This window comes from Hyla sarda, chromosome 1 (genome assembly GCF_029499605.1).
Source record: "Hyla sarda isolate aHylSar1 chromosome 1, aHylSar1.hap1, whole genome shotgun sequence".
Lineage (NCBI taxonomy): Eukaryota > Metazoa > Chordata > Amphibia > Anura > Hylidae > Hyla > Hyla sarda.
Window position 1 is genome coordinate 436357549 of NC_079189.1, and position 23100 is coordinate 436380648.

At 40.7% G+C, this 23100-nt stretch overlaps 1 protein-coding gene, 1 pseudogene and 1 gene segment (V, D, J or C); all 3 read left to right on the forward strand.

Annotated features, from left to right (window-relative positions):
* LOC130282791 (immunoglobulin lambda-1 light chain-like) overlaps positions 1-13102 on the forward strand; it is a 108449-nt gene extending 95347 nt beyond the window's left edge. The window contains exons 3-4 of the mRNA XM_056531531.1: positions 11627-11663; positions 12543-13102. Of these exons, the coding sequence (XP_056387506.1) occupies positions 11627-11663; positions 12543-12862 (357 nt within the window). The 3' untranslated portion in view covers positions 12863-13102. The remainder of the gene's footprint in view (positions 1-11626; positions 11664-12542) is intronic.
* Positions 1-22608, forward strand: part of LOC130282796 (immunoglobulin lambda-1 light chain-like) — a 271573-nt gene extending 248965 nt beyond the window's left edge. Inside the window, 2 exon segments of the V gene segment in view lie at positions 21194-21231; positions 22138-22608. Of these exon segments, the coding sequence occupies positions 21194-21231; positions 22138-22454 (355 nt within the window).
* Positions 1701-1792, forward strand: LOC130343163 (U2 spliceosomal RNA; annotated as a pseudogene).
* Positions 22609-23100: the final 492 nt, after the last annotated feature.

Below are 23100 nucleotides of genomic sequence, written 5' to 3' on the forward strand. Positions count from 1 at the left end.
GGAGTGGTGGTAGAAACACTGAAGTTGGGCAGTACACAGACATACAGCCTCCAGCCATACACTGTGTATGTCTGAAGGCTGTATGTCTGTGGGGGAACTGTACTGCACCTAATGTGGGGGACTATACTGCACCTAATGTGGGGAACTATACTGCACCTAATGTGAGGGAACTATACTGCACCGAATGTGGGGAGCTATACTGCACCTAATGTGGGGGAACTATACTGCACCTAATGTGGGGGAACTATACTGCACCTAATGTGGAGGAACTATACTGCCAACATAATGTGGGGGAACTGTACTGCACCTAATGTGGGGGAACTATACTGCCCCTAATGTGGGGAGCTATACTGCACCTATTGTGGGGAGCTATACTGCACCTAATGTGGGGGAACTGTACCGCACCTAATGTGGGGGAACTATACCGCACCTAATGTGGGGGAACTGTACTGCACACCTAATGTGGGGGAACTGTACTGCACACCTAATGTGCGGGGACTTATACTGCACATATATGAGTGCAGGTCTGTGTGCATGCAAACAAGAGTGGATTTGTGTGTGTATATATATGTGTATATATATATATATATATATATATACGCATTAACACGCGCGGCGTGAGTTTGTGCATTAGGGTGCACACCCTAATGCAATAGGCTGCGCACGCCTATGATAACAGTACAAGAATAATAATACACAGTGATGTCAAAGTACAGGGATAATACACAATCACATCATAGTACCAAGGGGTAGATCTATCAAAACCTGTGCAGAGGAAAAGGTGACCAGTTGCCAATAGCAACCAATCAGATCACTTCTTTAATTTCTGAAAAGGCTTCTGAAAAATGAAAGAAGTGATTTGTTGCTATGGGCAACTAGTCATTTTTTCTCTTGCACAGGTTTTCATAAATCTACCCCTAAGTGATATATTTATGGTTTATTTTTATTATCGCTTGCATGTATTATGTTCATGGGGGCCTCATGTCCAAGGCTTCAGAAAGTCTAGAGCCACCTCTGGTTGTAGGTGAACCTAACTTGCAGGACTAATACCACCAACATCCATTCACCCCACACTCCTGGTGTCACGAACCCTCTAATAGCCAGCCACGTATCCACCACTCAGCACTTAGCTATCCTCGGATTACTGTGTTTTAAGTGACTGACTAAGTGGCGCAGTGTCACAACTGGCACTGCCTACCACACTTTTCAATTTACAGGCCGGCGGGGATTGGTTAGGGGCCGCATGATCGAGTTTCGCCTAAGGCGTTACAAAGTCTAGAGCTGCCTCTGTTTGTTCCACCTTAACTTCAGACACCCAATTCCTATTGTTAAATCTAAAACATTCTCTCCTCTGGTTAGAGACTTCACAAGCTGTTTTAGAGACGCCCCTGTAAAGACCTCTATTACATTTTTGCTATTGCATGTAAATGAACAAGGGATATTTCAATCAACATTAGACACATTGAAGTCACCCATAACTTCAACATCTCCCTTTACTTCCATTTGGGTATTTTCATCCACCAACATAATATCATAATCCTCCGTGTGTCATTGAGGCCTGTAGATCACACCTAATACAGATCCCTCTTAAGTTTGCACGCTCTGTAACTTGTGCAGAGTACGTTTAGCGGGGGGTGGATGCAGAGGGATAATGCTGACCATCACCTATTGGGAATCTTCTGATCCTGTCTTATTTATATATAGCAGTCTTGGCCTTTTGGCTAAGATCACGTGTAGTATCTGTTCTTATCAGTTTAATGCTGGTGGCAGGCGACGCCAGTATGGAGCTGGTGGGGATGGGTGCTGCATGGTAGGGGGCAGGTGTATCAGGGCGTTCCGGGGCTGGTTCTGAGGAATCAGCTTGACGGCTGCCCCGATGTGACCTGCTTCCTCTGGGTCTCGCCATGAGGTAGAGGGGTGTAGAGCCGAGGTACTTCTGTGCCTCAGGGAGTGGTGACCCTGAGGTGCCGAAACTCACTGGGTGTTAACTGAGTGAACGCACTGCACCATACTCTTCACCTTTGGCACTCACCCTTTGTATCTCGGCCTTCTGGTTAGGATCAGGGCAATTTTTACAGATCCGGACGGATGACCGGGCAGTATATCTGCACTCGTCCACTTATTTATTATTTTTTTGTTTGTCACTGTGCCACGTTTGTTTCTTTATTTGTACACAGGATTGTCAGGATGCGGTAGCCCTCCTGGCGGTCTAGGGGAGGTGTGTGTGGCCATTAGGTTCCTCACCTCCCTGGAACCCCTGGGCATCTTGGCTTTGGTCAAGATCCCACCAGTATACTGCTCCTCGGTTGATACCTTGGCTAAAGGCTAGGTTGAAGCCTGGAGCATTTTCGGCCACTTAGTAGCTTTCACCATGATTGTGGCTATGATGATAAGGAGGATACTCGTAAAAAAATAGTGTACAGAACAGGAAATGCCAGCTTATTGTAAGGCTTAGTCGCTTTTCTTTAAAGGGGTACTCCAGCCCTAAGACATCTTATGCCCCATCCAATCCTTTAAGATGTCTGACCACTGGGGACCCCCGCAATCTTGCGTTCAGCACCCACCTCGGGGAGCTGCATGCCGCGCTGCCAGCTCAGAATCTGCTGTGTGATGTCACGACTCAGCCCCATGTGACGTCACGGCCCACCCCGCTATGCAAGTCTATGGGAGGGGGCGGCCATATTGGCGACTGAAAGTGGCTAGGATTTTCAAAAACAGACAAATGGGCTTTTCTATGCAGATAACATAGCTTCCATAGATGTTTATGGTAGTTGCATCATTAGTGTGGCTCTGTGAGGAAATATGGAAACACTCCCAAATGCATCTTTGAATGTAAGTCTGAAAAAGGGGACATAGTCTGGTAAAGTAAAATTTTAACTAGTTTTTTTGAACTTTGAACTTGTTTTTTTAAACTGTGCTGTTAGGGTACTCTTATGCGCATTTCTGCAGTTTCCCACCAGCATATTTGGGGTGATTTATCAAAACCTGTGTAGAGGAAAAGTGGTGCAGATACCCATAGCAACTAATCAGCTCGCTTCTTTCATTTTTAAAGAGGCCTCTGAGAATTGAAAGAAGCGATCTGATTGGTTGGTATGGGTAACTGCGCCACTCTTCCTCTACACAGGTTTTGATAAATCTCCCCCATTAACACTACATTGTGTGATTTTGGTGTGAGTTTGTTGTGGATTTAAAATCCCCAGTGTTTTCACAGAAAAATCCAAAACAACTGTAGATTTGTTTCAGGTTTGAGTTCTGCAGCTTTTCTGCATGAAAATCTGTTTCAGAAAATCATAACTATGTCCAACCCATGTAAAAACATGTTTTAGGCTCCTTTGCAAACACCATTTTTCAGAATTTGTAAAATGCAAAAATCAAGTCAGAGATTTACAGGAGACACAATACAAATCCATACAAAGGAGTGTTACGCCTAGCGCTCCGGGTCCCCGCTCCTCCCCGGAGCGCTCACGGCGTCTTTCTCCCTGCAGCTCCCCGGTCAGTCCCGCTGACTGGGAGCGCTGCACTTTCATGGCCGTCGGGGATGCGATTCGCACAGCGGGACGCGCCCGCTCGCGAATCGCATCCCAGGTCACTTACCCGTCCCGGTCCCCTGCTGTCATGTGCTGGCGCGCGCGGCTCCGCTCTCTAGGGCGCGCGCGCGCCAGCTCTCTGAGACTTAAAGGGCCAGTGCACCAATGATTGGTGCCTGGCCCAATTAGCTTAATTGGCTCCCACCTGCTCCCTGGCTATATCTAATCTCCTCCCATGCACTCCCTTGCCGGATCTTGTTGCCTTGTGCCAGTGAAAGCGTTTAGTGTGTCCAAAGCCTGTGTACCTGAACTTCTGCTATCCATCCTGACTACGAACCTTGCCGCCTGCCCCCGACCTTCTGCTACGTCTGACCTTGCCTCTGCCTTGTCCTTCTGTCCCACGCCTTCTCAGCAGTCAGTGAGGTTGAGCCGTCGCTAGTGGATACGACCTGGTTGCTACTGCCGCAGCAAGACCATCCCGCTTTGCGGCGGGCTCTGGTGAAAACCAGTAGCCTCTTAGAACCGGTCCACTAGCACGGTCCACGCCAATCCCTCGCTGACACAGCGGATCCACAACCCGTAAGCCGAATCGTGACAGTAGATCCGGCCATGGATCCCGCTGAGGTGCCGCTGCCAAGTCTCGCTGATCTTCCCACGGTGGTCGCTCAGCAATCGCAGCAGATTGCCCAACAAGGACAGCAGCTGTCGCAGTTGACCGCCATGTTACAGCAACTTCTGCCTCTGCTACAGCAGCAACCATCTCCTCCGCCAGCTCCTGCACCTCCTCCGCAGCGAGTGGCCGCTCCTAACCTCCGCTTGTCCCTGCCGGACAAATTTGATGGGGACTCTAAACTCTGCCGTGGATTTTTGTCTCAGTGTTCCCTGCATATGGAGATGTTGTCGGACTTGTTTCCTTCAGAACGGTCTAAGGTGGCGTTCGTAGTAAGCCTTCTTTCAGGAAAGGCCTTGTCTTGGGCCACACCGCTCTGGGACCGCAATGATCCTGCCACAGCCACAGTCCAGGCCTTCTTCGCTGAACTCCGGAGTGTCTTCGAGGAGCCAGCCCGAGCTTCTTCTGCCGAGACTGCCCTGTTGAACCTGGTCCAGGGTAATTCTTCAGTGGGCGAGTACGCCATCCAATTTCGTACTCTTGCTTCCGAGTTATCATGGAATAACGAGGCTCTCTGCGCGACCTTTAAAAAAGGCCTATCCAGTCGCATCAAGGATGTGCTGGCCGCACGAGAGATTCCTGCCAACCTCCAAGAACTCATCCATTTGGCTACCCGCATTGACATGCGTTTTTCTGAGCGACACCAAGAGCTCCGCCAGGAAAAAGACTTAGATCTCTGGGCACCTCTCCCACAGCATCCTTTGCAGTCTACGCCTGGGCCTCCCGCCGAGGAGGCCATGCAAGTGGATCGGTCTCGCCTGACCCAGGAAGAAAGGAATCGCCGTAGAGAAGAAAATCTCTGTCTGTACTGTGCCAGTACCGAGCATTTCTTGGTGGATTGCCCTATCCGTCCTCCACGCCTGGGAAACGCACGCACGCACCCAGCTCACGTGGGTGTGGCGTCTCTTGGCTCTAAGTCTGCTCCTCCACGTCTCACGGTGCCCGTGCGGATCTCTTCTTCAGCCAACTCCTCCCTCTCAGCCGTGGCCTGCTTGGACTCTGGTGCCTCTGGAAATTTTATATTGGAGTCCTTTGTGAATAAATTCAGCATCCCGGTGACCCGTCTCGTCAAGCAGCTCTACATTTCCGCGGTCAACGGAGCCAGATTGGACTGCACCGTGCGTTACCGCACAGAACCCCTCCTCATGTCTATTGGACCCCACCTCGAGAGGATTGAGCTCTTCGTTCTCCCCGGCTGTACCTCTGAGGTCCTCCTCGGTCTGCCATGGCTCCGGCTTCATTCGCCCACCCTTGATTGGACCACCGGGGAGATCAAGTACTGGGACTCTGCCTGCCACAGGAAGTGCCTCTCCCCCCCTCCCAGTCCCGTCAGGCAAGCCTCTGTGCCTCCTCATGGCTCCCGTCCTTGTGTCTCCCTGCCCCGTGCCAAGCTTCACCCTCTGCCCTCCCTCCCCATTCCCACTCCTGCTGTACTGCCTGCCATTGAGGAAACCATCCATTCTTTCCCGGTGTCCTCATCCCAGGGGAGGCAGTCACCGGACAAAAAAAAGGGGAGACCTAAGGGGGGGGGTACTGTTACGCCTAGCGCTCCGGGTCCCCGCTCCTCCCCGGAGCGCTCACGGCGTCTTTCTCCCTGCAGCTCCCCGGTCAGTCCCGCTGACCGGGAGCGCTGCACTGTCATGGCCGTCGGGGATGCGATTCGCACAGCGGGACGCGCCCGCTCGCGAATCGCATCCCAGGTCACTTACCCGTCCCGGTCCCCTGCTGTCATGTGCTGGCGCGCGCGGCTCCGCTCTCTAGGGCGCGCGCGCGCCAGCTCTCTGAGACTTAAAGGGCCAGTGCACCAATGATTGGTGCCTGGCCCAATTAGCTTAATTGGCTCCCACCTGCTCCCTGGCTATATCTAATCTCCTCCCATGCACTCCCTTGCCGGATCTTGTTGCCTTGTGCCAGTGAAAGCGTTTAGTGTGTCCAAAGCCTGTGTACCTGAACTTCTGCTATCCATCCTGACTACGAACCTTGCCGCCTGCCCCCGACCTTCTGCTACGTCTGACCTTGCCTCTGCCTTGTCCTTCTGTCCCACGCCTTCTCAGCAGTCAGTGAGGTTGAGCCGTCGCTAGTGGATACGACCTGGTTGCTACTGCCGCAGCAAGACCATCCCGCTTTGCGGCGGGCTCTGGTGAAAACCAGTAGCCTCTTAGAACCGGTCCACTAGCACGGTCCACGCCAATCCCTCGCTGACACAGCGGATCCACAACCCGTAAGCCGAATCGTGACAAGGAGTCACAATACAAATCCATATTTCTGCACCACAAAGATTCACATTTATTTATGTAGTCTAGATCCATCTGGTATGAGCAGACAAGATACGCTTGGCACTTCTCATGGGGATGCGATAACTCCGGTAAGGTAAGAGTAGTAGCAATGAAGGAGAGACTGAAGTACTGATAGCTGATGGTACTGCGCAGTCAGAAAGTAAGTTCCAAGTAAGAAAAAGCAACAAAGAAATGAAGGCTGTCGCATTCACCACTCTGATCAGTTCTTTATTCAATCATGTGTAGCAGGTACAGTCATATGTGATGCGGGGGCATGATGTACACGCTTCGTCTAGCCAACGATCACAGACTTAGGGAGCGTTGGCTAGATGAAGCGTGTACATCACGCGAAAGGGACACCGGGGGAGATTTATCAAAACCTGTCTAGAGGAAAATTTGACCAGTTGACCATAACAACCAATCAGCTCACTACTTTCATTTTTAACAAGGCCTCTGCAAAATAAAAAAGAAGCAATCTGATTGGTTACTATGGGCAATTGGGCAACTTTTCCTCTAGACAGGTTTTGATAAATCTCCTCCACCGTCCCTATTTGCGCCCCTGCATCACATATAACTGTACCTGCTATACATGATTGAATAAAGAAGAACTGATAAGAGTGGTGAGTGCGACAGCCTTCATTTCTTTGTTGCATTTTGTTAGTAGATTCATCTAGACCTGTAAAAGTAGTGGTCTCTATTATAACTGTAGTTGTGGATGCTACATTTTATAAATGGATCTCCGTGGAGGAAGTAGGGATTCAAAAGGTTTTCCTGGCCCATTTCTTCTCCCCTACTACAAAATTCTATATATGGTAGGTTACCATAAAGGATCAGCTGATTCGAAACACATCAACCATCTTGCACTTCTACCAGTGCTCATGGTTTTAAGTGATTTTCTCACCTTTCTGTGATAGTTTTACCTTGCTGCAATAAAAAAAAAGATTCTTAGGTTCCATTCACACAATCATAATTATCCACAGTAGATGTTTCCGACGCGCTGTGTGTATGCCGTGTTGAAACAATTGGAGTCTGCTACAGCAAAATTTCCCAACAACATTTCTTGTCACCAGATTCCACTTGGAAATTCCAACGTGTGAATAGGGCCTTAGAATGCTGACTTTTGGATTTCCTGCATAGGAGGTTGGCCGGACAATACACCCTGGGAGAGCTTACTGCACCTGGGTTTTCAAGTGGTTCGAAGTTCTGCTCAATTATCAGTTTTGATGGGAATGTATAAAATACAATATAAAAAAATATTCCCTGGTATGGAATGACTTTTGCAGCTAAAGGAAGGTAAAAAAGTAAGTCTAGGTTTCCACAAAGGTTTTTTTCTGGCATTTTTAGAAAAACTGCCACTGCAGTTCTTGAGCCAAAGCCAGAAGTGTATTCAGAAGGAATAGGACATATAAAGGAAGGACTTACACTTCTCCTCCCTTATGGATCCACTTCTGGCTTTGGCTCAAAAACTGCAGTGGCAGATCTCCAAAAACTGCCAGAAATAAACCTGTGTGGAAATCTAGCCCTAAACTGTTTTTTAAAAGCTATAAACACCTTTACAGAGCAATATTTCTATATGTTGTACCCCCACAGACTGCCTTTTATCTGCTCTCCTTTTTCTCTCCAGCCTGTGCCTCTCCCCATCTTCTTCTATTAGAGCTGGTGTGTGACTCTCCACCTCCCTCTGTTATTATCGCTACTGAGAGAGCAATAACAAACGTATTTTTGAGTACAATTGTACACCATAGCTAAAATGGACATATTGGACATATTGGCACCGGTGTGCAGTAAATCAAACTATGTATTTTCCAAGCAGAATTCTGCTCCAAAATTCTGCTGTGGAAAATACAGTGCAGCAGCTTTTCATTGTTCTTCATGGATGGATTCCTACTACACTATTCACACTACAGACCACAGACTCCACCAAAAGCATGAACATGTTCATTCTTTCTGCAGAATCTGTCTGGAAATGCATTTCCATTTCCAAGCGCTGCATCTCTGAGCGGTCCTAGTGCCCGTCTGCTGGAGCCCGCTGCAAATGGAATCTCTGCCTAGAATATCTCCGGTTGGAGATTCCATAGTGTGAATGAGCCCTTATGGACAAGCATAAATTACCTGTAATGTTCATCGGTGTCCCTCCCTCCCTGAAGGAAGGGAAAGACCATAATTGTGGTTCGCCAGTTGAAAAGAGCACTGTGCTCAGGCAGAAAAGAAGCAGCTGATAAGTACTGGAAGGATGAAGATTTTTTTAATAGGAGTAATTTACAAATCTGTTTAACTTTTTGGCGCCAGTCAATAAGAAACAAAAAATCCACAGGAGTACCTCTTTAAAGTCTTATCATGTCATATACAAGAGTTATCATTACTATAGTAGCAGACTATAAAGATGTGTAGAGTTTTTATAGTTCCATACTAAACCTCTGAGAAATTCCTGGAGTCCATACTGACCAGACACATACAGTATTCGGCATATGACTGCTCTGCTAGTGGTGCAGAACTCCTGTCTTTAAAAGCAACAACTGTCACCTTGTGTGAGGGTGTTACATGTGTCAAGGAAAGGAAAGATCTACTAGAAAGCCATGAAGGGTGGACTCACATCTTTGCTGTTTAATCTGGGTGGTGGTATCAGAACTCCCAACAGAAATGATGCTACAATTGTGTTCCAAAAAAGTTAAGCATGGATTGATTCTTGTCAGGATTTTGCCTCTCAGTAAGGTAAGCACAATTGTTAAAACTGCTCTTTTACTATGGATACGAAGTAAATACCAAGGTTTAGTCAGGCTAAAATCACACATAGTAAAATTTACTAACTTATTTTATTTAATGCAAGCATTTTCGTCCGTATTTGGGGAAATAGGACACAATTTTTAGGGCCATTTTATAATTTTTTTTTACAATTACGGATGAAAGTACATGCAAAAAATACGTTGGGAACTTTTCCATATGTGAATTTAACCTTACAGTATCTACCTTTTAACCTCTACCAATTCATATCTCTAACGCTTTTCTTGACATAATGGACCTCATTTACTAAGGCTTTTCTAAGTAGATTTTGTAGGATTTTTTTGTGTCGGATGTGTCATGCGCCAGAATTTCCCACACTAGATCCAAGAAACCCTACTAACGCTCCCATTTACTCAGGAAACTCTACAAAGAGGTGTGGCCATCAGGGAAAAGGGGGATGTATCCAAACAAAACCTACATTTTTTTTTTAAAGAAACCTACAAATTTACTAATATTTTTACATAAAATGTGGTGGATTTAAGCTCTGGAAAATTCGACAGCTCAGAGCATGTGTAAAAGGAGCAAAATGTAGGGAAAATCACCAAATGAAAGATACAATACTAAATACCATGGAACCATCGGAAACAAAAACCCACAAAGAAAACTATGCTCCACTCTTAGTAAATGAAGCCCAGTAACTTTTAATAAGAAAGATTATTTCTCTTTCTTTAACTTTGTGTTTTGATAAGATGAAAACCAAAGTAATAAAATATAGAAAACATAAAGAAAATACAGTAAAGGATAATACAATAGAAGAAAACATAGACGTAGCAAGTTACATGACATGTTGAAGAGGTCTACACATTGACTACAAGCTATTCACAATTGCAAGCCTAACTTCAAGCTTTATGCATATGAGTATATTGCGGCTCTATACAACTTCAAACTTGCATGGAGCCTTAAAATAGAATGAATAGACTATGATAGGGCCCTACTGGGCCTACTTGTGCTTCCAACTTTATATGAAGATAGTGTTTTTTGCTGTCATATTTTTATTGATTCAGTCATGGCATGTACCATAAGATAACATAATATTGAGGTATTCTTTTGGTTTTTTTTTGGAGTGTCGTATAGAGAACTTTGTACTGCAGAGCTACAAGCTTTTGTGAAATATCTAAGGAGATAGAGAAGATAGAGACTTGTAGAGAAGAACTTTAGAATACACTGTGGTTCTATTTAGAACATACAACATGGCGGACACATCATGCTATTATTCTATTAAACATTCATTTTTGGGGCCTACAATAAGTGTGACAAGCTCTGCTACATGAATAAAGACTTAAGAAATGTATCTTTAACCTTTGAATCTGATGAGAGTTTCTCATTTCTGCTATTATCTCACCTTGTCATTTCCTTCCTGAAATAAACCTGCAGAGGTCTAAAGTTGAATGTCGTTGTCAAGTAGTTATTAACACATAAAAGGAGTGTGTGCAGCTCACAGCTAAGCATGTCCGAGGTTATACTGGCTGACCACAAGTACTCTAAGATGCCATAATAAATCTTGAAAACACACACAAAATCAGACCTCAATGACCTCAATGGTGGCGTCCTTGAGGTTTGGTTTTGTGTGTGTGTTTTTAAAAGTGTTGAATTGTTGCATTGCCCAGTTTCCTATGTTCCTGAATATGAAGTTTTAATTTTTCAGTTTTTAATCAATAATGTTTTCTAAGAAAAGGTGGATGACCGAGAACTAGGTCTCGCATTGCAAGAAAAGTATGTACACTCGAGCGAGCATACTCTCTCTTTTCAGCATATTTCATTTTATTTGGGTTCTGCAAAAGAAAAATCAATGTATAGTTACAATGGTTTGTAGTGTAACTTATTCTTTAAACCCAAAGTTTCATTTCACAGCCCTTCCTAAATGGGTTCTATGGTTTCTGACCATAGATTTTACCAACATTTAACATGTTGTATTTAAACCATTTTGCACCACCTAATAATTGTCAGTCCCATCAATGAAGTCACTTTCATATATTAATGTGACCATATAACATATCATTGCACATCACTTACATATACAATTTGTGTGTACAGCACTGCGGAATCTGTGTACGCTATACAAAATAAAGAATGATAAAGGATTATAAATTATGACACATCTCAGAGTATTTGTTATTCCTATCCATATCCTAGTTTTTGATGTATTCTAAAATTCTTCTCTAGAAGAGAACTATCAAACATATGTATGTGTTTTTTCATGGCTGCTTGTTTCCTGTTTGATAATAGCTGAAATTCTACAAGATAATATTATAGAAATAAAGATACTAACAGTGACATACACAGAAACTATATCTACACATTGTAAGGCCTTACTGCAAGTATTGTTACATATGTTGGTACATGGTTTTTGTATGGGGCCGTATGAGAGTGTGTATATTTTTGGACCTGGAACCACAGTAGCAGTTACCTGTAAGTATCATTTATATCAAATTTTCTCTTATATATTCCCTGCAATTTAGCAAACTGCATTTATATATTTCATTCTGTATTGGAGACTCTTCTTCTTAATAAACAATGGTAACTCTAACATAAAAAGACTGTAAAGAATTAAGATGAAGCTAAATATTTAAAAAAAAAAAAACGGATTATTAACTGCCTTGTATAACCAAGGGTACTGTATTATTTTAGCATTTTAATAGAAATAACATGTTTTTCTATTTCTACAACACCTTGCTTAATTTCAGGTTAATAATTTCAGGTGTCTCTATGTGAGAACATACAGTAGCTACTACAGTATTGGCAATGTAATTAAATGTATATGCATAGTTAGATAAATAATATATCAATACTTTTAGAAATGTTATTCTTTATTAATGTGTACTTTCGTAATGAAGCCAAATACAGCAACATAACCAAAATAGGAATTCATCAGTAATTTAGGGCACACAAAATGTATAGTTTGCTATGTTCTTTAAGGACAACAATCCCCACATAATAAAATAATTTTTTATTTATATATTTTTTCATGTCTTAAATGTTATGCTTTTTAAGTGCCTGTTGCGTGTTAAACTCTAACTTTATGTTGTTATTTCTCACTAATGGCAATATAACAATAATATAAATATTAACTAGAATTGATATAAAAAAAACAATTATAACAATTATATTAGGTAGAATGTGACTTTTAATGTAAGGGATTTCCACATTTTTGAGTGCTAATGACAACAGGAGAAAAACGTAAGAAATAAATATGTATAATAATATGTTATAATTCCTTGTCATTCTAATATGCATAGTATAATTGTTATTTTCCAATCATTATTTCTTTTATTTTTTTTTATGTAACAGCCGGTGAAGTTAAGGCTCCTTCTGTTTCCATTATGAAGGCTTCAGATGAAGAGTTAAAAACAGATAAGGTCACCATTGTCTGCACTGCGAGCGATTACACTCCAAGAATTTTGTCATTGGAATGGCTGGTGGATGGGACAAAGTGGACAACTGGCATAGATTCCTCCCCAGCCAGCAAACAGGTGAATAACCTATACACAGAGATGAGTCTCTTTACTTTGACCACCTCAGAATTCGAGAAACATCAGCAATATGCCTGTAAAGTGACACATCAGGGGAAAGAGTTCATCCAAACGTTAAAGAGATCAGAATGTTTCTAATATTTACTGTATCTATTTCTGTGTCCCAAGGATTATTGTTTATACACTTGTTATAGGGACTATAAACCTACTTCATAAAATGTTATTCTTGTTCTGTAACACATCTTTCTACATGTCACAGGGATACTTCAATATTTCTAGTAGCAATTATACTCTTAATCCTATGTTATTCCTATTTGAAAAGACTTTAAAAAAATGTTATTGTTACTTTTTCTGTATGAACCTTTAAATAAAACTTTGTATCTTCATTCATTGTATTTGGTTATTTATACTGATGGATATGAGGTTTTGGTGTTCTCTTATTTTATTAATTTTAATACAAAATCTGAAAACTTGTCTTCTAATGTGGCACTAAGCAGTGAATATGTAAAATATTTTTAAACTGAAAAAAACATCTAATATTTAGTTGATTCATTTTTTAGATAAAGCATTTCATAGTTATGTATAGGTAGTTTATGCACACATATGAAGCACATTGTTGTCATAAATCAATATGTTATTATTGTATTTAGATATATAAATAATATATTAGGAGAGAATAGAAAGATAACCACAGAATTAAGGAGATTGTCCATCTTAGACAGAAAGTGTTATGAAAAATACATGGTGTTCTGCCAGAGAAATACTAAACAAATGGTAGACATCAGTTACTCTATTGCTTCATTGCAGTGCCCTTTAATACATAGAGACGGCTTTTAATGCATGAAGCTGAAAATATATATGCAGGGCACTGGCTATAGGGGTGATTAAACATAGGGTGTAGGTTGCAGTTCGTGATGCCAGGGCACCATTAACCTCCACAGTCCAAGGATGAGATAACTTCTCCTGGGCCACGCGTGGAGACAAGGATGACATTGATGCAAGGTTATGGATAACTATCTTTACTGTTGCAGGAATTAGCAAATCCTTGACAGTACAAACTTTAGTGCAGAGGCATGTGCAGAGTGTAAACCTGGGAGCCTGTTGCCTTGCTGAGATTTATAGTAGGTGCAACTGCAGATTAGTGATTATAACAGCCCATGCTGGATTTAAAGACTTTATGCTGACTGACTGAAGACTATGTTTCTCCCCAAGGGTCATCTGGTCACTCTGCAGCATTCCCTTAAGGGTACAGTACCTAATTTAAGGATAACATAACACAGGAATACAACACAGTATAATAAATTAGATCATGGAGCAATGGGCCCAACATAGAGAGAGCAAGGATGCCTGAGGCAATCTTTAGCCCATAGTCCAGCCTTTGGTGCTTGGATACCACACATGCAATAATTCATTAATAAGTATTAGAAACATAACCACGGTGTTCCTGAGATCGTCCATCATAGACAAAAAATCAATATGTGAAAAACTCTGCAACAGAATTAAAACATTGGTAGACATCAGTCATTTACAGTACGTCTATCATTTTATACATTGCAGTGGCCTTTAATACATAGAGTTGGCTTTAAATACATGAAGTTGGAAGGACATGCAAACATTGCATTGATGAACCCAGATCCAGGACACTTGAGGACATTACAGCTCTTAAAAAAAGCTAAGTGTGCTAGGACCAATTCACCTACCTAATGGAGAGGTATACATGGACATTACAAAAAAAAACTGTAGCAAAATTCAAGGTGTAAATCAAGTCTACATGTCCCAAGAAGTAAAATGTACATTGAAAGATTGATTACTAAAAAGATGGGAGGCAAAATACTGTTTGTAATTTCATGAAATTACTATTTATTGCAGTTAGAATAGGACTGACGTAAATCAATACAATCTGAATATAAGTGTGTACAATATTTATATATCCTAAAGGCAACACTGTTCTTTCTTATGACTGGGCCCACAGAACTGGTCAACCCATAAATTATATAAAAAAATCATATCTGCAATATGGTCTCGAGTTAAATGTATTTAAACACAGAAATTACTTTTAGTACCTTAGAATAACATTACATCTTAAATATTCGTGCCAATGCGTACACTGGCACATGGGTACTTGGTGTGCTGTTACATAGATCATTGTAATGTCTGAGAATATAGTTATCAATAACTTAACAGTGGGTTTCTATTTTATTAGACCAGAGTGGTACCAGGCATGAAATTTAGCAGCAAGCGGTCTACAATATAAGCTGCGACCATCCCATAGTGTCAGCTTTCATATTGACTTCCTCCTCTTTCAGCCATTCTCAATGTGACTAGACATTACAGTTTTTGTACAGGTCTATAACACTGTGATGGATATTTGGACCCGGAACCACACTTAGCGTTCTCAGTAAGTATCATTATCATTTACCCCAATATGTGTCCTTGTTATTTACTACTTTGCTTTAAAAAAAAAAAGAAATGATTTGATGTTTATTAAAAATAATACAAATATAACATATTCTGTACTATACTTCTTTATATTCATTGTTTTAGTTGATATGATGTCATCATCTCACTTTCTAACATTACATTGTTTTATGAAATATTTATATGTAGCATTTATTTTGCAAAGTTGCATAATTCATAATAATTAGCTTAATGGTTGGACATTTGCTGTTGAATTGGTTTTCTAGATTTTGTTTCATGGGTTTTCTTGTCTAAACATACAATGTGATGTGCTCTGCATTTCTTAGTGATATAGGTTGCTGTGTAGATGATGTAAAATAAAGTTTACTTTAAGCAATATTACCTGTAAGAAATAAAAGTAATATCTGGGTCATATTTCCCATTTATTCTCACTGGATTAAGAGATTTCAGTGTATCACGGGTCAGCCATTATTTGTGTATAGAATACAATAAATGACTTGTACATACAGCAGAATTAAAGTGCAGTTAAATATACAGAGAGACAAAGGTAGTTACACTGTATACATAAAATTCTACATCTACATAACAGACTATGGAGGTGTGCTGCTGACATTACAACATAAATAATATATATATATTGGTCACAACAAGAAGAAAGCTTTGTTATTTCCAGGGCATTACTGATATCATTTTATATATATATATATATATATATATATATATATATATATGCTGTACTGTTATCATTGTAGTTCACTTTTTATACTGTACGTTTCTTTAGTCTCTGTACACATGCTGTACTTCCTAAAAACATTGGTGAGTAAAGAAGTCACTGTGCACTAGAGAATAAATCTTCAGACATATATATAACTCTATTTACTGTTAGAATTCTTTAATTTGTGTGTAAATGTCTGAGAAGAAAAACATTGAAGTAAAAGAAAATATTGTAGATTGTTTCCTAAATGTAAGTTTACTAACTCGGACTCTTTTTTCCAACAGCCGGTGACGGGATCGCTCCCACTGTGTCTATCTTGGCTCCACCTAAGGAAGACATAACAGATCAGGTGACTATAGCCTGCACCCTCAGTGATTACCGCCCCGCGTCTGCAACTGTGGAATGGATGGTGGATGGGACCAAGCGGACAACTGGAGTACAGAATACACCGGTCAGCAAACAGGCTGATAATCTGTATATGGGGAGCAGTCTCCTCAGCCTGTCCTCCCTCGAGTTCAACCAACATGATAAATTCTCCTGTAAAGTGACACATCAGGGGAAAGAGATTATCCAGACCCTGGAGAGGTCCCAGTGTTATTAATATGCATCTTAAACTTTGTTACTTTTTCATCTTTCTTTCTCTTTGATAAAAGGATTAAAGATTATTGCATTGTATTAGCCACATGCTGTCTTCCTTATGTGTCACGCTATTTCGGTGTATCATTTAATAAAATAATTGTATCTTTATCAAATTGTCCTTGTTATTTTCAAGTAAGATAAAGGGTCCTGAACTAAAAACATTGATGTTAACAAAATGATCCACATAAACCTAGGTAGAAACAAATGAATGGTTCGTGGTAACCAAGCAAATGTCTCTATATTCTATTTTCACTGCAATTCTGTACATTTCAACATATTGGCATCATAAATAGATACTATATTATAGGATTCCAAGGTTATTTATTATCAGCATACCATTTACTATTCACACTTATGCTCACATGCACCACATTGGATCCCTTTGCCACTATTTATTTATTCATATAAACACAGTACATATCATCTAATTGTTCTCTCTCTCTCTCTTTCGCTCTCTCTCTCTTTGCCACTATTTATTTATTCATATATACACTGTACATATTATCTAATCGTTCTCTCTCTCTCTCTCTCTCTCTTCTCAATTTGCTAGGTTTTCTTTATCTTATTTTGTAGATTTAATTAATTTAGCTAGGTTACTATTTCTCACATAATATTAATATAAATAGGCAACAGGAGTTCAGTTCCAGAAATGGCAATCATGGGCAAAGATGTAATTTCCCCATACAACCCCTCATATTGAACCTAAGATCCAATAACAACTATGGCATGTTTTGAGGGTAATCGCTCTTCCTCAGATTTCCTGGCATTGGACAACACATCATGGAATTATATACACTGTGTAATGGTGCTCAACAACTCATCTGGGCGCCAATACATAGTGTATATAAACCCATGATGTGTTGTCCAAGGCCATCTGAGAATGAGGATTTACCCTTAAAAAACATTATTGCTGTTAGATGTTACTCTGTCCCTCAATAAACTTGCTTGAAGATGTCTCATAAGTTTCTTGGAGCATTATGGAAGTGCCAAACATGGGCCATTTTTTAACCATATGTTCATTTGAGTACAACGGGCTCAGCATCTAGATCTACATGACTTGCAGTCTTGCACTTCCAAACATTATTTGAACCCTATGAGGGTGACATAATATGCATACAAATAAAATATCAGGTCAGACTCCTAACATATTGGGGAGCCTCACCAAGTGAGACCCAAACTTGTGATCCACAGGGTTACATGAAGTGTTTTCCTCTTGTTTTTATTTTATTTTTCCCTCCATACAATAACAAATATATATAATTTAGCATAAAAAAAAATTATATATATATATATATATATATATATATATATATATATATATATACCAGATACAGGCGCAGCACTCCAACAAAATAAGTGATTTAATATCTCATGTCAGCATTACTAATATATATACACACACACCGGTATATATATATATATATATATATATATATATAGTGTAAACTTTTATAAAATAAAATGTACACATGATGATCAATTATTATAGGAATAAAGGGAGAATCTATTAATTGTTATTTAGTGAAACAATTTAATGTACCGTATATACTCGAGTATAGGCCGAGTTTTTCAGCACGATTTTTCGTGCTGAAAACACCCCCCTCGGCTTATACTCGAGTGAACTCCCCCACCCGCAGTGGTCTTCAACCTGCGGACCTCCAGAGGTTTCAAAACTACAACTCCCAGCAAGCCCGGGCAGCCATCGGCTGTCCGGGCTTGCTGGGAGTTGTAGTTTTGAAACCTCCGGAGGTCCGCAGGTTGAAGACCACTGCGGCCTTCAACATCATCCAGCCCCCTCTCACCCCCTTTAGTTCTGAGTACTCACCTCCGCTCGGAGCTGGTCCGGTCCTGCAGGGCTGTCCGGTAAGGAGGTGGTCCGGTGAGGAGGTGGTCCGGGCTGCTATCTTCACCGGGGAGGCCTCTTCTAAGCGCTTCCGGCCCGGCCTCAGAATAGTCACGTTGCCTTGACAACGACGCAGATACGTCGCTGTCAAGGCAACGGCTCTATTCCGGGCCGGAAGCGCGGAGAAGAGGCGCCCCCGGTGAAGATAGCAGCCCGGACCACCTCCTCACCGGACCACCTCCTTACCGGACAGCCCTGCAGGACCGGACCAGCGCCGAGCGGAGGTGAGTACTCAGAACTAAAGGGGGTGAGAGGGGGCTGGATGATGTTGAAGGCCGCAGTGGTCTTCAACCTGCGGACCTCCGGAGGTTTCAAAACTACAACTCCCAGCAAGCCCGGACAGCCGATGGCTGCCCGGGCTTGCTGGGAGTTGTAGTTTTGAAACCTCTGGAGGTCCGCAGGTTGAAGACCACTGAGGGCGAATGATGAGAAGAGGATGATGAAGGGGGGGGGGGGTGTGGGGATGATGAAGGGGGGTGGGGATGATGAAGGGGGGGGGGTGTGGGATGATTACAAGGGGATGATGAAGGGGGGATGTGTGGGATGATAAGGGGATGTGTGGGATGATGACAAGGGGATGATGAAGGGGGGATGTGTGGGATAAGGGGATGTGTGGGATGATGACAAGGGGATGATGAAGGGGGGATGTGTGGGATAAGGGGATGTGTGGGATGATGACAAGGGGATGATGAAGGGGGGATGTGTGGGATGATGACAAGGGGATGATGAGGATGTTAATGACGGGTCTGGATGATGACAGGGGGGGATGAGGTATTTCCCACCCTAGGCTTATACTCGAGTCAATAACTTTTCCTGGGATTTTGGGTTAAAATTAGGGGTCTCGGCTTATACTCGGGTCGGCTTATACTCGAGTATATACGGTAATAGGAATAGGATTAAGATTCGTGCTTGGAGTATTGGAAGAAAGAAAATGTAATCATTGTACTTTCAACAATCTGGTCACAAACTAATGATATACATAAGACTGCCCGCCGAACAATCCATGGACTGACATTCATGCCCCCTCACTGTTCTGTATACATGCACACTCAACTTAATGGCTGACATTTATCATTGTCTTTAGATTGTTTTTTGTGTCTACAAAAGGTGCAAAAAAGACACAAGAAGGGTTTATTTGCGCCTTTTGGTTTACTTATTTCTGCTGAATTTGAGTTGCAATCCACTGATTTTGGCACATAATATGGAAGGGTTTTATGAACTGCGCCATTTTGTGAAAAGGCACAAAAAAGGTGCAAAGCCACTGAAAAGTCTCTAAAAAACTACACCAGCCCAGACTTAGCGTAGCTTTTTGTTGTGTATGTGAAGAGAGAAATTTCAGGAAATGTGACCTGCACAAAATGTATCAAATGCTCGATGACCATTTAATAAATTTGGTGCTCCTACACATTACCAGCACACAAAAAAGGTGTGGAAAAATGCTTCACTTACACCTACAATGATAAATGCCGGCCAACGTGTTTTCAATAGGCAGGCGGGAAGTAAACCATTGCCTGGCCTTTCTGGCAGAGGCTTGTCTCCTTCAGGAAAAAGGAGCATGCTAAAAACTAGCCTGACTGATAATTCTTTCTCCCAACATCTACCTTCCGGGGAAAGTCAGGACACACATATACACATTACTTAGTAAGTCAGTCCTGCCAAAATCAACAACATTAGCCAAAATGAATCTAATATAAATGGGCACCTCTAGATCAGAGTTGACCAAGCAGAAAACTGAGCACCACCGAGCTACAATATAAGTAAGAAATGAATCCTGTAATATTTTGTACCTTTTTGATAACCTTCAACTTTTATCGTGACTTCCCTCTGCTTCAGCTATTGTCTATGTAACTATACATTACAGTTTTTGTACAGGTCTGTAACACTGTGATGGATATTTGGACCCGCAACCACACTTAGCGTTCTCAGTAAGTATCATAATCATACACTCCCAATTTGTCTTCTTGTTCTTTACTTTCTTGTGTGTTAGAAAAAATTACTAGATGTTTTATTTAATAAAAAACAAGCATATGAATATTCTGTAATATCTTTTTTTATATTCATTTTTGGGCTGAGATTGTTTTATCCTATCACTTTCTAATATCACATTGTTTTATAAAATATTTATGTATAACATTTATTTTGCAAAGAAGTGGAATTCATGATCATTGGTTTAAGAGATGGAAAATGATTGCAGAGTTATAATTTTGTTTTATTATAATACATTAGGTATTGTTTTACTGCACATTTACACAGTAAGATAAGCATTGCATTTCTTAGTAATGTATATTGCTGTGTAATTCATTGAAAATTAAAATATGTTTTATTGTTAATATAACGGTTATATATGTGCCATATTTTCTATTTATCCTTACTGAATTTAGAGATTTCAGTGGATCACAAGTCATTGTTAGGCTGGGTTCATACACAGTATTTTGATATTTGTAGGCAAAACCAGGAATGGGTACAAAACACAGAATACGTTGAAAATCTCCCCATTATAGTTCTCTCTGTGTCACTGACTCTTGGTTTTGGCTAAAAATACTGACAAAAATATTGTGTGTGAACTAAGGAATATTATTAAAATGCGACCTGTTGAAGAATAAAAGTGTCATAAAATGTATGGTATAGTTTAATATTAAGTAATAGAAGCAGCTACACTGAATTCTTTAAAATGGATAAGCACATTACATTAGTAAGCCACATAGATCAGACGCTCTTCATTCAGTTATCAATGGTCTACAGTACAGTATATGCTCCATGTTGGAAGGTTTTTGTATTGCTGTCACACACTGTGGTTTCAATTTGGAGACGGAACTCAACTCAACGTTCTATGTAAGTACTAAAATTACCCAATAAACTTATCTTATTAAGTATAAAAAGTTTTAACATTTAGTTTATTCGGCCTTTGGGTCACATGTAATAGCACTTTTTTTGCTTTTAAATCTAAATCTTTATAAACATACAAATTGTTTCCAAAACACACACAATCCCATATGTGTTTATTATTTCCACTTATTTACAGTTATTTAGCTATATGTCATTGTCAAAGTAGCCTTCAATGCCTATGTTAATGCTTTTGGAGACATTTTTTGGCTTACAATATTGTGGTTGAACCCAGCCTTAATGTAAAGAACATTCTAAAAATCCGATCTGCTGCAGAACAAAAGTGTACTAAAATGTATGGTATAGTTTCACCTAGAAAGACAGAAGTAGTTACACTGTATAGATAAGATTCTACATCTACATAACAGACTATGGAGGTGTGCTGCTGTCATTACCATGTAAATATATATGTGTCACAATAGGAACAAAGCTTAGTTATTCCCAGGGCATTAGACATGGAACAATTATAATATAATACATGATATGAAAACAAATCATATATGTTCATAAATTATTTGAATTACTGATATATATATATATATATATATATATACACACACTCACACTGATATATATGAAAATATCAGTATATACTGTACTGTACTCATTATAGTTAGCTTTTTATACTGTATGTTTCTTTAGTCTCTGTACACATGCTGTACTTCGTAAAAACATTGGTGAGTAAAGAAGTCACTGTGCATTAGAAAATAAATCTTCAGTCATATATATAACTCTATTTACTAATTCTTTAATCTGTGTGTAAATGTCTGAGAAGAATAACATTGAAGTAAAAGAAAATATTGTAGATTGTTTCCTAAATGTAAGTTTACTAACTCAGACTCTTTTTTCCAACAGCCGGTGACGGGATCGCTCCCACTGTGTCTATCTTGGCTCCACCTAAGGAAGACATAACAGATCAGGTGACTATAGCCTGCACCCTCAGTGATTACCGCCCCGCGTCTGCAACTGTGGAATGGATGGTGGATGGGACCAAGCGGACAACTGGAGTACAGAACTCACCGGTCAGCAAACAGGCTGATAATCTGTATATGGGGAGCAGTCTCCTCAGCCTGTCCTCCCTCGAGTTCAACCAACATGATCAATTCTCCTGTAAAGTGACACATCAGGGGAAAGAGATTATCCAGACCCTGAAAAGATCAGAATGTTTCTAATGGTCTATACCCTGTTTACTACCCCAGTGATTTTATTTGGCTTTGTTACCAATTTTTATGCATTTTGTCATTTGTGGAGTTTTTGCTTCTTTTTTTTTTGATGTTGCAATCTTTAATTGAAATGCCTTTTATCTAATTTAGAGTTCTCCTTGACATTCATTGATAGCTCTTATATTCTGCCTTGTAATTGCTTTTATGTCTGTAAGAATGACTTAATAAATTACTGTATCCCATCAGCGTATGATTCTGTGTCTTGTATATGTGAGACGTGCAACAGTCAGGGACATAAATGAGATATGATGGATTAGTAAATAAATGATCCTGAACTTCTATTGCACTTTACAGAAACACATATTGTTTGTATACAATATTAAAGAAATAAATAGAATCAGGGCAGGTTTTAGGCTTAGCGTGGCCCTGGGCAAAATCAAAAGTGGAGCCCCAAAAGTCGTAATAGTGCACTAACCAGATTTGCACATTTTTGGTCACTTCAAATACCATAAAAAATATCTAAAAAGCTAATGAAAAGTCCCATCAAAACAAAAATGGTACCAATAAAAACTACAAATCACAGCGCAAAATGAGCCCTTATATATCCCCATATACAGAAAAATAAAAGAGTTATAGGGATCAGAATAGTACAATT